This window comes from Camelina sativa, chromosome 11, assembly GCF_030686135.1.
Source record: "Camelina sativa cultivar CO46 ecotype springtype chromosome 11, ASM3068613v1".
NCBI lineage: Eukaryota > Viridiplantae > Streptophyta > Magnoliopsida > Brassicales > Brassicaceae > Camelina > Camelina sativa.
The window spans coordinates 28,730,999-28,744,928 of record NC_141890.1 but is presented as its reverse complement, the minus strand read 5'-3'; the positions used below and the strand labels follow the sequence as shown (position 1 = coordinate 28,744,928).

Genomic DNA, 13,930 nt, shown 5'->3' with positions numbered 1-13,930 from the left:
GTCTCTTTCCTTTGGGTTCTGTTAAAAAAATTGTTCGATTTTTTAATTAACAAATATGGTTGTGTGCCACTTGAGTTCAAGGATTTAACTTATTTTCATGTTCTAGCTAGCAATTTGGTTGTGAAGATTCTTCATCAAGATCAGTTAAAAGCAATATAATTTGAAAGAAAAAAAGATAACATGGGCAATCAAGAATTTCTCCTCTTGCAATATGAGAATATTTATTCTGATCATTTTGTAGTTGCTCACTCCAAATGGTAGTAAAAGTTGTTACTGATGTTTTGTCCATTATAGGTTTTCCATGATCTTAAAGACTAATATATGTTGAAATTCATTCTTTCTCGAAAAAGTTATCTAAGAGCATCTCCATTACTCTATGGAAATGTCTTTAAAACAAAAAAATAATAATAAAAAGAAATAATGGTGTTTTAGATGTTTAATTTGAACAAGATAAATAATGTCTAAGTAGAGATATTTTACCTTCTCAAATCATGGGATGTGTTAATTTAATCTGAATTTATTCTTATGACACTTTTATAAGTATGACCGATAATGATGGTTTAAGGTGCCTCTACAGGTTTAGAAAAATATGAAGAAATGAAACCACTGATATTTTATTATTATTATTAATTTTTTGCTCTTTTCTTATCAATGAATATGTTTAATATTTATAAATGGATATGTCATCTTTTTTAATTCATGAAAAAAACTACCCTCATTAGTCTACCCTCTTTTTGTTGGAGAAATGGGACTTCATCCCACATTCATGACCGGTATTCAAAATACAATGGGGGGCGGGGGGGGGGGGGGAGGGGGGAAAGTTTTTATTTCTCAAGATGCAGATTGACTACATATATAAACTTCACACTCCACATTTCATGGCTTTTTACAATCTATTAAGAACTTATTATTTTATTCAAAACTAGATTAGGACCCGTGCTAGAGCACGGGTTGAAACATCTTTTATTTATATTATAATTTTAGAATAAAATATAATTTATAAGATTATTTTTTAAAAAAATTTGGATAAAACATTATGCAGTAAAATCATATGGTAAATATGATAGCTTGAAAAAAAACACCTATTTTGTAAGTTTTATATTGTAATTTAATGTATGAGAAATGGTTATGTTTGTTTTTGTTTTTATTTTTATTTTTGAATATGTTTGGTGAAAGTTTTTTAATATGACTCTTGCTTAGGTAAGATTTTATTTTCAACTGCACAATAAGATCTTAGAAATCACGATTAAATATGATAAATTACCAATATTTTATTTTTTTATGCCTAATAGTAAATATTTTATTTTGTAACAATACATGGAATACTAAAGATTTTATTTTGGAAATTGTATATCATTGGAATATTCTTTTTAAGAGGATTCCTTGGGATATTCTTTAATGTATTAATGTAGCCCACATATTGACCAATTAATCTATCACCTTTTTTGTAACCAACATACATTTAATTTATAACCTATTTTGTAACCAACTTATAAAAATTATATAGTTTACAAAAAAAAGTTGTATACTTCCGTTTATGATATAGGGGATACAAAGAGAGCAATGTTATTACTTCTCAAGATGCAGTTTGACTACATAAACTTCAGCACATTTGCAAAGATTTAATTTTAATCACTCCACATTTCATGACTTTTATTTTACCTGTTGACATCTATATATATATATATATATATATATATGGAATTGTTTTCACTTCTCAGGATGCATATTGAATACATAAACTTTAATACATTTGAAAAGATCTTATAAGATATGAAAAAATCAGTTCTACTTATCTACTTATATATATACCCCACCCATATTGTTCCCATCAATATTCATCATCAAATAAAGTAAAAGTAAAAAGGTTATCAATAGAGAGGGATAATAAACATGAAACTCTTAGACAAAATGATATATGTAGATGTTTTATGATAATAACGGTGACATGGTTCGTGTCCATAAGTCATGGTCAGATTGGTGATGTAGCCGAAGCACCCGGCAACCCAACCATCGGACTCGACACTTCTTGGTATGACGCACGAGCCACATTTTACGGTGATATCCATGGTGGAGGCACTCAACGTAAGTTAACATAGTATTTGTCTAATATTATTATTGAATTGATGCTTGTTTCAATCAAAGCCATAATTATTACTTACTAACATTTCTTCATTACATATACATTCAACAGAGGGAGCTTGTGGTTACGGTGATCTAAACAAACAAGGTTTTGGTCTAGCCACAGCAGCATTGAGCACGACACTCTTCAACGATGGGTACACATGCGGGGCTTGTTACGAGATCATGTGCACGCGTGATCCACAATGGTGTTTGCCCGGATCCATCACGGTCACAGCAACAAATTTCTGTCCACCAGATTACACCAAAACTAAAGACATTTGGTGTAACCCACCACAAAGACACTTTGATCTCTCCCAACCAATGTTCCTCAAGATCGCCAAATACAAAGCCGGGGTTGTCCCAGTTAGATACAGACGTGTTCCTTGTGTGAAGGCCGGTGGTGTCAAATTTGAAATCAAAGGAAACCCTAATTTCTTAACAATATTTTCATATAATGTTGGCGGAGCCGGAGATATTAAGTTCATGCAAATTAAGGGAACTAGGACCGGATGGATAACAATGAGCAAGAATTGGGGACAAAACTGGACCACTGGTTTTGTACTGACCGGTCAGGGTTTATCATTGAGGATTACAACAAGAGATGGGGTTTCAAAAGACTTTACTAATGTGATTCCACCGAATTGGGGATTTGGTCAAACTTTTGATGGGAAAAGTAACTTTTAAAACAAAATATATGAATTCTATTAGTGATAGCCCACAATTAAAAGGTGTATTGGTTGCAATAGTTTTACTTAAGCAAAATATTTTTTGTTATGTGGTGCTTAATTCTTTGGAGAAATTTTAAAAATAGTTGTTTTCACATTATTAGTTATTAAAAATACTTATTTTAATCATAAATAAGGAAAAGTATAAAATTAAAAGAATACTTTGTAATTAAAAAAGTTGAACTCTATTATAGAGGAAAAAATAGAGTTCTTCTATATATTAACAAAAAAATAGAGTTTCTCTCAGTGCCACTATAGAGGTGTGATGGGTTTGCTGGATGTGCTAGTGCACCGGGTCCCGCTATTTTAATTTTTTTTTTTTTTTTTTTTTTTGCATTTTAGGATCCTAAAATTTAAGATAACTGTAAAATAGGGTCCAACTTTTTAAAAGTTTTCAATATAGCATATGGTCCAATAACTATTTGAGTCGGGTCTCGTTCCAGTATATATAGAGAAAAAAATAGCATTCTCTATTTTCAGAGATGGATATAGATGTTACACCCCGGTTTCAGGGACAAGCACATAGGTTTAAAATAATTAATTTTGTCACATATGTCACCAAAGTGCAATTATTTTTTCGGTTAAGGGTCCTGAGAGAACTACAAAGTTAAGCGTGCTTATGCTGGATTAGTTTTAGGATGGGTGACATTTCAAGAAATGATTGTCGGAACTATGCGAATCAGGACAAAATAGAGGGAAAGATCATGTGGTGATTTGTAAGGAGTAGGGACGGTAAACAAGTCTTTAAAACCTATCAGATTTAGTAAACCGACCGTCGAACATGGGTGAGCCCACAAGACAGGAGTGGATGTGGAACCCACTAAGAGAGGTGGGCCTATGGTCCGGAAGTGGACATGGGCCACTAAAGAGGTGGCGGTCCGAGCGTTACAAGTGGTATCACAGCCAAATCTAGACGAGTGTGGAGTTGGATGGACTCACACTGTCGGGAGTGACAGTCTTGGTGCCCAACTAGGACGTTGCGATCTGTTAGAGGGGCTGAATTGTGACACCTCAGTTTCAGGGACATGCAGAAACTTTTAAAATAATTGATTTGGCCACATATGTCACCAAAGTGCACCTATCTTTTTGGTCAAGGATCCTGAATAACTCCAAAGTTAAGCATGCTTATGCTGAAGTAGTTTTAGGATGTATACCCTTTCTGGAAATGATTGTTGGAACTGTGCGAGTGAGGACAAAACACACGGAAATATCATGTGGTGATTTGTAGGGACGGTAAATAAGTCTTTAAAGCCTCTTGGACCTAGCAAATCTACCGTCAAATATGGATGGGCCCACGGGCCGAAAATGGATGTGGGATCCACTAAAGAGAGTTGGGCCATGGTTTGGGAGTGGACATAGAGCCACTAAAGAGGTGGCGAACGGGAGTTAAAAGTGGTATCAAAGCTAAACCTAGACGAGTGTGGAGTCGGGTGGACTCACATCGCTGGGTGATGGTCTTGGTGCGCAATAAGGACGTTGTGATCTGTTAGTGGATCTGAATTGTAACACCCCAGTTTAAGGGACATGCATAAAGTTTTATAAGAATTGATTTGACAATCTATATCAGCAAAGTGCATTTATCTTTTCGGTCAAGGGTCCTAAGAGAACTTCAGATAAAGCGTGTCTTTCCTGGAATAGTTTCATGATGGATGACCTTCCGGGAAGTGATTGTTGGAACTGTGCGAGTGAAGACAAACACAGGGAAATATCATGTGATGATTTGTTGGGACGGTAAGAAAGTCCTTAAAGCCTCCCAGACGTAGCAAATCGACCGTCAGATAAGGGTGGTCTCACGGGCCAGTAGGCATGACCATGGTTATGGTTATCACGGTTACGGTTAGAAGTTTTGTTTAACCTTAATAGTAACCGTTTAATAAACTGTTAAACGATTATAGTTAAATCATATTAGTAAAGCGGTTACGGTTATATACAATTACGATTATTTGATAATATGATAAAATTAATATTAATTAATGATATAGTATGGTTGATACTATTTATTTTTAATTGATGTATTTTTAGTGTACTCATATTTCTATATATCATATGATTCATATTAAATAAATAATTGTTAGCATATTTTATTATATTTTAAACACGGTTACGGTTAAAAAAATTACAGTTTAACTGTAAAGCTCCGACCGCCAACTCTTATGGATCCCATGTCCACTTCTAGTCCATGGGCCTCACGTCCTCTTACTAGGCCCGTGAGCCCATCCATATCCGACGGTCGGTTTGCTACATCCGAGAAGCTTTAACACTACAACAAATATGTACATTGATAGCAGACGGATATAGCTCATTTTCCGTCACTGCTATGAAAGATGAGATTTTTTTTCGCTTACTTTTTAATAGCATCTTATTAACGCTATGATAGGAAAATTATGTAGCGGGAAACAAAAGTGACTTTTGTCCGCCAATACTTAGTGAAATTATTCACTTAATCGCCAAATAAAAAAAAAACCCAAAAACTCGACACACTCTCTCTCTCTCTCTCGTTACAACCTAAGCTCAACCTAAGAAGATTTCTTCTTCTAAATTCTCTGTGTGTCCTCAAATTCTTCTAAATTTCTTATCAATTCTTCAGTTTTATCGCCGTTTGTGAAAAGCCCCAATTTCGCCGTTTGTGAAAAGCCCCAATTTCGCCCTAAATCTCCATATCCATCGCAATTGATAGCTCGAATCCATTTTTGAGGCATGTCTTTCTTCTTCCTCCTAATTTCGTTATTTGTTTCGATTATTTGTGATTTCAAACAGCTTTTGATTTCGATAAGGGTCAGATTTAGTTATCTGTTTTGTTAGGGTTCGATTTATCTAGATTTATTTCGTTATCTGTTTTTTAGGGTTCGATTATTTACAGATTTTGAGAATGTGGAGTTTCGAATCCATCTGTTTTGTTAGGGTTCGATTATTTACAGATTTGACTCAAAAATAGCTTTTGGATTTGAGTATTTGCGCCTTCATAAACTGAACGATTTTTTTTTTTTCCCAAGTGTTGGTGATTGAAATGTTGGGGAACTGAAGCTTCTCATTTCTCTGTACTCACACAACAGGTTAGTATCACTCAACCAATAGTTAAACATTATTATTACACACGAATATTGGTGATTGCTATGTTTTGTCCTTTGAGTCTGATTCGTATAAATAGTGATTAGATTAGTGAGATTTTACACAGTTAGATATTGGTTTAAGAGCATCTGTATGTGTCTGAAGTAGTGCAGTATTGTCTGAATTGTTGCTTAATGTGAGCTTTGTATAATATGTATCTCTATTTTATCTATAAAAGTTAAAATTTATATTATAACATATAATGTTGGACAAGGCATGGGTGCATCTATGCAGGTAAGGAATTATATTTCATAATTAGGTTTTATTTTGGGTTTGGATACTTTAAGATGTTCTTTTAGTTATGATTTTTTTCTTTAATTATCCATTGAAGAGCTGATCCTGGTTATAAAAGTGGAGCTTGGAAATTTGTAAGGGATGTGTCTGCGGCTTTAGGTGACATAGAAATGATAATATGTCCTTGTAAAGACTGTCGTAATGTAGTACGACAGTTAAACAGTGTTGTGGTTGAGCATCTTGTAATAAGAGGGATGGATGAGGCATACAAGGTGCATAGTGATTGGTATCATCATGGAGATGTGAAGTCAGTAGATGAATTTCAAAGTAAACCAACTCAGTGGAATGAGGAAGTTTTTGAGTTATATAAAGCTGCTGAATTTTTTGATCAAGAGTTGGCTTTTAGAGGTGACTTAGCTGACCAACCTGTGGGCGACTTAAGTGAGATTGCAGAGGGTGAGGACCAACAAGAGGATGAGTTCCTTGCAAAGATCCGGGATGCTGAAACCCCACTATACCCTAGCTGTTCAAACCACAGCAAGTTATCGGCTATTGTGACTTTGTTTAGGATTAGGCAACGGCTATGTGGCGTTTATTATGAGGCAACGGCTATGTGTAGATCTAGTGCTAAGGATACTTCACAAGTAGTTGATTTGGTGTCATATTATGGGAGAATTACTGACATCATATTGTTGGACTACCATGTGTTCTATGTGCCGATATTTAGATGTAACTGGGCAGTAAAAGGTAATGGAGTTAAAGTGGAAGATGGGTTCACACTTGTTAACTTAAATCAGAGCCAAGTAAGCTTTCAGAAGGATCCGTATATTCTAGCATCTCAAGCAAAGCAAGTATTTTATTCAAGTGAAGATGGATCAAGTTGGTCTGTTGTTATGAGAGGTGCTTCAAGAAGATATAGTAAAGAAGATGTTCAGTCTGGAAATGCAGATATAATTGGTCCATTGCCAGTAGATGTTGACATGGATACTGAAATGGATGAAGCTGAATATGCTAGATCTGATTGTGAAGGCATATATGATTGGTGATTAGTAATTAACATGTTTCATTATTAGGCCGTGAGTGAGAAATATAAAGCAAAAAGAAAGAATCAGATACCTCACACCACTAGTCGTAAAGGGATCAGCAGACTAACAGAAGAAATGGCAAGCATATATACTACAACTATGTTGTTTATTATTATACATAGTGCTTGTACTGTTACTGAAATTTTGTTTTCTGGAACAGAAAGCTGAAAGTGAAGATCCTGTAAATCACCACATGATCTTTCTCTGTGTTTTGTCCTCACTCGCATAGTTCCGACAATCACTTTCCAAAATGTCATCCATCCTGTGACTACTCCAACTCAAGGAGCTTAACTCTGGACTTCTCTCATGACTTCTCTCAGGACCCTTGACCGAAAAGATAAGTGCACTTTGGTGACATAGGTGGCCAAATCAATTCTTTTAAACCTCTCCGCAAGTCTCTAAAATCAGGATGTCACAAATCACCCCCACTAACAGATTGCAACATCCTCGTTGCGCACCAAGACCATCACCCCTGATGGTCTGAGTCCACACAACTCCACACTTGTCTGGGTTCGGCTCTGATACCATTTGTAACGCCTCGACCACCACCTCTTACTGGATCCCATGTCCACTCCTAGTCCATGGGCCCACCTTCCTTAATGGGCCTCACATCCTCTCACTAGGCTCGTGAGCCCATCCTATATGATGGTCTGTTTGCTACGTCTGAGAATCTTTAAAGAATTGTTACCATCCCTACTAATCACCACATGATCTTTCCTGGTGTTTTGTCCTCACTCGCGCAGTTCCGATAATCACTTCCCAGAAGGTCACCCAGCCTAAGGCTACTCCAGCCCACACACGCTTAAATCTGGAGTTCTCTTAGGACCATTGATCGAAAAGATAAGTGCACTTTGGTGACATAGGTGGCCAAATAAATTTTTTTAAACCTCTCTACAAGTCTCTTAAATCAGGGTGTCATAATTCACCCCCACTAAAAGATCACTCACACTGTTTCGACAATCACTTCCCGAAAGGTCACCCATCCTGAGACTACTCCAGCTCAAGCACGCTTAACTCTGGAGTTCTCTCAGGACTCTTGACCGAAAGGATAAGTGCACTTTGGTGACATAAGTGGCAAAATCATTTCTTTTAAACCTCTTAGCAAGTCTCTGAAACCAGGGTGTCAAAATTAACCCCCACTAACACATCAAAACGTCCTTGTTCCACACCAAGACCGTCACCCTCGATGGTGTGAGCTCACTCGACTCTACACTCGTCTGGGTTCGGCTCTGAAACCACTTGTAACGCCCCGACCGCCACCTCTTAATGGGTCCATGTCCACTCTTAGTCCATGGACCCACCTTCCTTAATGGGCCTCACGTCCTTTCACTAGGCCCGTGAGCCCATCCATATCCGACGGTTGGTTTGATTTGTCCAGGAAGCTTTAAAGACTTGTTACCATCCGTACAAATCACCACATGATCTTTTCATGTGTTTTGTCCTAATTCTTTGTTGATCATCATCTTCATTGTGTCCACATTAACATGACCCAAGCGCGCATGCCACTTGGTTGACTTGGTTGATGTTGTTAACTTTAAGCACCATATATTTTCAACTTCTAAAAGAACCTTGTACGATCAATTTTTTTACATGCTTTTCTTCACCAGTAGTTGACCTATTCGATCATAGAGCATAAGTAGATCTTCCTTCATTCTTATTTCACATGCTACTATTGTGGCATGACCAAGGCTTATTATTGTTTTCTTTAACTTTGGAGTGTAATATACAATATGTAGAGCCTTTAGAACCTTTATTTCATCATTTAGAAACACAAAACGAATGGATCCTTTACCTTTTTATATCAATACGAGAATCATCTCCAAATCTCACATTTCCTGTAATTGTTTTATCAAAATCATAGAAAAACAAAGGATTACCGCCCAAAATGTTTGGATAACTCCCAAAATGTCCTCGTCCTCTTATTCTCCATCTAAAACAACCACTTCAGCCTCGTCTCCACCGTAATTAAAACCTCTACCCCCACAGTAGTTTCCTTGGTGATAAGCATACGCGTCACTGTTGACATATATAAATTTGTTCTGATCTTCATGTTGCTCTTCCTTTTCTTCACGAATTCTCTCTTCATATGCTTCCAGTCTTCCAACAATATTCTCAAAACTAGTTGTGTTTAGGCGAGAACTTGTTCAAGAGATACAACAATATGAATGTATTTTCTCCGTGGCAAACTTTTCAGAAATTTCTTGACAAGTTTTGATTTGTCAATAGCTTCTCCAAGAGACGCTGATTTTGAATGATATTTCTGAGAGATGTCCTACAAACACATCAATTGTATTTGTGTCTTTCATCTTAAGTCGATCAAATTCTGCCATCAGAGTTTGTAGACTAGCCTCCTTTACTCTCTCTTCTCCAACATGCCTTGCTTTGATTGCATCCCAAACTGCTTTTGAGGTGTCAAGGTCTCCAACTTGGAGGATCAAAGCTTTGGGAATGAATTGGAACAATAAGGCAATTGCCATATTGTTCTTATCTTCGTTCTTGACTCCAATGAGTAGATCAAGATTCTAAGTTTTATTCTTCTCTATCGACAAAAGTTCTTCCTCACATGCCTTTATCCATACTTTTAGTTCTTTCGCTTCTTGAAAATCACAAGGCTCTTCATTCATCACCATTAACACATATTCACCCTCTGTTTCTGTGATAAGAACATAATCATTCAGATATGCTGGTGTTTGTTTTGGTCTCGTTGATCTCCTTAACTACGGTGGTTATTGTTGCAGCTAAAAACTAATTAGAAATTAGTGGATTGACCCTAACCCTTTATATATTAATGATAGTCCCTTCAAACTTATGATGTGGAACTAGGATTGTATCCCAACAATCTTTACATTTTTGTTTTCATTTTTAATACTTTTTACTTAATCAAGATGATTACATATCCATAAATATTCCCCCGCGTTGTAGCGCAGATCCGATTTTAGTTAATTAGTCATTATATTATTGTAACGCTCTGACCGTCATCTTGCTTAGTGGGTCACATGTCCACTCCCGGCCCATGAGCCCACTTTGATTAGTGGACCCCACATCCACTCCTGGTCTGTTGGCCCACCCATATCCGACTGCTGGTTTTCTACGTCCGGGAGGTTTTAAAGATTTGTTTACCAACCCTACAAATCCCCACATTATCTTTTCCTGTGTTTTGTCCTCACTCGCACAGTTCTAACAGTCACTTCCCAAAAAGTCACCCATCCTAAAACTACTCCAGCTCAAGCACGCTTAACTCTGGAGTTCTCTCAAGACTTTTGACTGAAAACATAAGTGCGTTTTGGTGATATAGATGGCCAAATCAATTCTTTTAGACCTCTTCGCAAACTGGGTGTCACGATTATTAACAGTAGAAAAAAAAATGTGACTTCAGTCAACACCACATTACATTCCTTTTCCATATCATTTTAAATACAAAGGGGGAAATGTTTTCAATTCACAAGATGCAGATTCAAACTTCAATACATGACATTTTACAACCAATTAATTAACATTCCACCATCTTATCAAAATACAGAGAAGACAATGTTTTAACTTCGCCGGATGCAAATTTGACTAAAACTTTATTCACTCCACATCTTATCATTTTATACAAAGACTACAATGTTTCCACTTATCAGGATACAGATTGACTACATAAACTTCAATACATTTAAAAAGATTTTAACAAGTCCATATTTCATGACTTTTTACAACCTATTATTAGCATCTTACATACAAAGATGTCAATTTTAACATTTCTCTGGATGCAGCAGATTGACTACATAAACTTTGATACATTTGGAAAGATTTTTAGAGATATGACAAAAATCAGTTCTATTTCTGTACTTATATAGACCCACCCATATTGTTCCCACCAATATTCATCATCAATTAAAGTTAAAGAGAAAAGGTTATCATAAACGAGGTATAATAATCATAAAACTCTTAGAAAAAATGAAATGCAGAATGTTTAATGATAATAACGATCACATGGTTAGTGTCCATGAGTCTTGGTGACATTGGTGATGTAGCCGAAGCACCCGGCGACCCAACCAACGGACTCGACACTTCTTGGTATGATGCACGAGCCACATTTTACGGTGATATCCATGGTAGAAGGCACTCAACGTAAGTTAAAATACTAATATATAATGTCGATACGGGGATCTAAAAAACAAGGCTGTGAATTGATATTACACAGTCACTATTCTTCATTATACATTCAATAGAGGGAGCTTGTGGATACGGGGATCTAAACAAACAAGGCTATGGTCTAGCCACAGCAGCATTGAGCACGGCGCTCTTCAATAATGGGTACACATGCGGGGCTTGTTATGAGATCACATGTGCACACGATCCACAATGGTGTTTGCCCGGATCCATCAAGATCACGGCAACAAATTTCTGTTTACCAGAATACACCAAATCTAGAGACATTTGGTGTAACCCACCACAAAGACACTTTGATCTCTCCCAACCAATGTTCCTCAAGATCGCCAAGTATAAAGCCGGGGTTGTCCCAGTTAGATACAGACGTGTTCCTTGTGCAAAAACTGGTGGTGTAAAATTTGAAATCAAAGGAAACCCGAATTTCTGAACAATCTTTTCATATAATGTAGGCGGAGCCGGAGATATTAAGTTCATGCAAATTAAGGGAGCCCAGACCGGGTGGATAACAATGAGCAAGAATTGGAGACAAAACTGGACCACTGGTGTTGTATTGACAGCTCAGGGTTTATCATTGAGGACTGGGACAAAAGATTTTACTAATGTGATTCCACCGATTTGGGAATTTGGTACTTTTGATGGGAAATTTAACTTTTAGAAGAAATTATATGTATTTTGTTACTTGTGGGTTGTGGCTTACAAACTAGGAGATGTATTGGTTAAAATAATTTTTAAAAAGTGATTTTTGCTTTATGTTACTTAATTTCGTTTGAACCTAAATTTTTTGTTAACGAGAGTAGGTGGACAGGGAATCCGTAATGAACCCACCCAAACAATTCAACCAAATTTAACCAAGATTATTTTTATAAATCATTTGGTTTTCATTATATTAAACATACTAAAAACTGAATAAATAAATATTTCTAAAAATTATTTTCTATTTTTCAAATCTATATTAAATCTAATTAAATCATTATAATAAATAAATAAATCACTTCTTCTCTTTTAAGTTTCCATATCATCACAAACCAAAACAAAGCAAAATTACATCAAATTGATCTGTAACCAAATTGAATTACAAAGAGTTTGTATATGGTCCAATCATTGATCCAAAAATGACAATGGCTGACTTATTGATTGAGAACAAACGAGCATGGGACCTATTATTTTTGAAGGGGTCTTAACACCAGAGGACCAACAGCTTGCAGCTGAACTATATTTATCCCAACACGCCGAGAATGACACTTATGAATGGACATACACAAACAATGCTTGCTACTCTGTCCAATCAGGTTATTGGGTTGCTAATCATATTGGCCTCGCTGAAGATAAAATGATACCGCCACTAAATGGATCAGTGCTGTTGAAAAACGACATCTGGAAAACGAATCTTGCTCCAAAGCTACATCATTTTTTGTGGAGATGCTTATTTGGTGTTCTAGCTACAAACTTACAACTCTGTTCATGGACTATCCCACTGGATCCGACCTGTTGATGTGTCTGTATTTTATAGGATTTTAATCTTGGTTTTCACACCTGTTTTGAGTTTTTTTGTTAGGTCTTAGTGTGTTTTTAGAGTCTTTTTAGTCTTGTGTGAGTCTTTACAGGTTCTAGGTGACTTTGGAAGGAATCTGAGCGCTTTGGGGACGAAAATATGCATCTGGAGTTGGATTAGTTGAAGATTGATCGGGCTAACAAGCAGATGGTGTGAGAGCAGAAAAAAAATATTCTTGATCGGCTGATCTACATTCGGATCGACCGATTCCGAGCCCGACGCAACTTTTCTTTTTTCGTTTTAAAACCGACTTTTAGGGTTTTATTTTACTATTTAAGCATGAGGCTCGACCTCTAGAAAAATAACTTTTATTCTACGCAGCTTTTGAGTACTTGTAAACTTGGGAGAAGATCTCTAATCCTTTGTATCTCTTTGGAGAAGAATTCTGAACCCTTTTATTTCTTTTTGCAAATCAATTATGTCTTCTTCATCTTTGATTTGCTGTTCTTTTATCTCCATGTCTGAGTAGTTTATCTATTGGGTTTCGGGTTTCAAAAGGGGTTTCATGATTTTCTAAACTTAGGTTGTTAGATTTGGGGATTGATCTATTGTGTTCTTCATCTATTGTTGTTCTTATTGCTTAAGCTAGATTAGCTACCTAGTTTATGATCATAGGTTTAATTCATCTAGGCATCAAAAGTGTTGTTGAATTGCTTGAAAGAACATAGGTGAGCAAGGTGATCCTTAGCCAACGAAGGTTGAAGTTAAGGCACCTTGTGAACAAAATCAAACTTGAACTTATTGCTTGCTAGGATTGTTTAGATTCAAACGACGGTTTAGAGTTTCATCAATACCTTGCATAAATAACTAATGCTACGATAGTAGGTTAGTTTTACATTCGAGATTTGAGTTCAAGATCGGTATCTAATGCTTTCCCAATCTGACACCTAAATTTAGTGATCATAACTCCCAACTGATTCCCTGCGCCCAATACCTTCTCTTGATTT

The 13,930-nt window shown here is 36.3% G+C and overlaps 1 protein-coding gene and 1 pseudogene across 1 annotated transcript; both read left to right on the top strand.

The window, feature by feature from the left end:
* Window positions 1–1,813: 1,813 nt before the first annotated feature.
* Window positions 1,814–2,833, top strand: LOC104724281 (expansin-A25-like). Its single transcript, XM_010442741.3, has 2 exons — window positions 1,814–2,085; window positions 2,195–2,833. The coding sequence occupies exons 1-2, from the start codon at window positions 1,932–1,934 to the stop codon at window positions 2,806–2,808; spliced, it is 768 nt and encodes a 255-aa protein (XP_010441043.3). The 5' UTR covers window positions 1,814–1,931; the 3' UTR covers window positions 2,809–2,833.
* Window positions 2,834–11,264: 8,431 nt separating this feature from the next.
* On the top strand, window positions 11,265–12,179 carry LOC104728354 (expansin-A25 pseudogene; annotated as a pseudogene).
* Window positions 12,180–13,930: the final 1,751 nt, after the last annotated feature.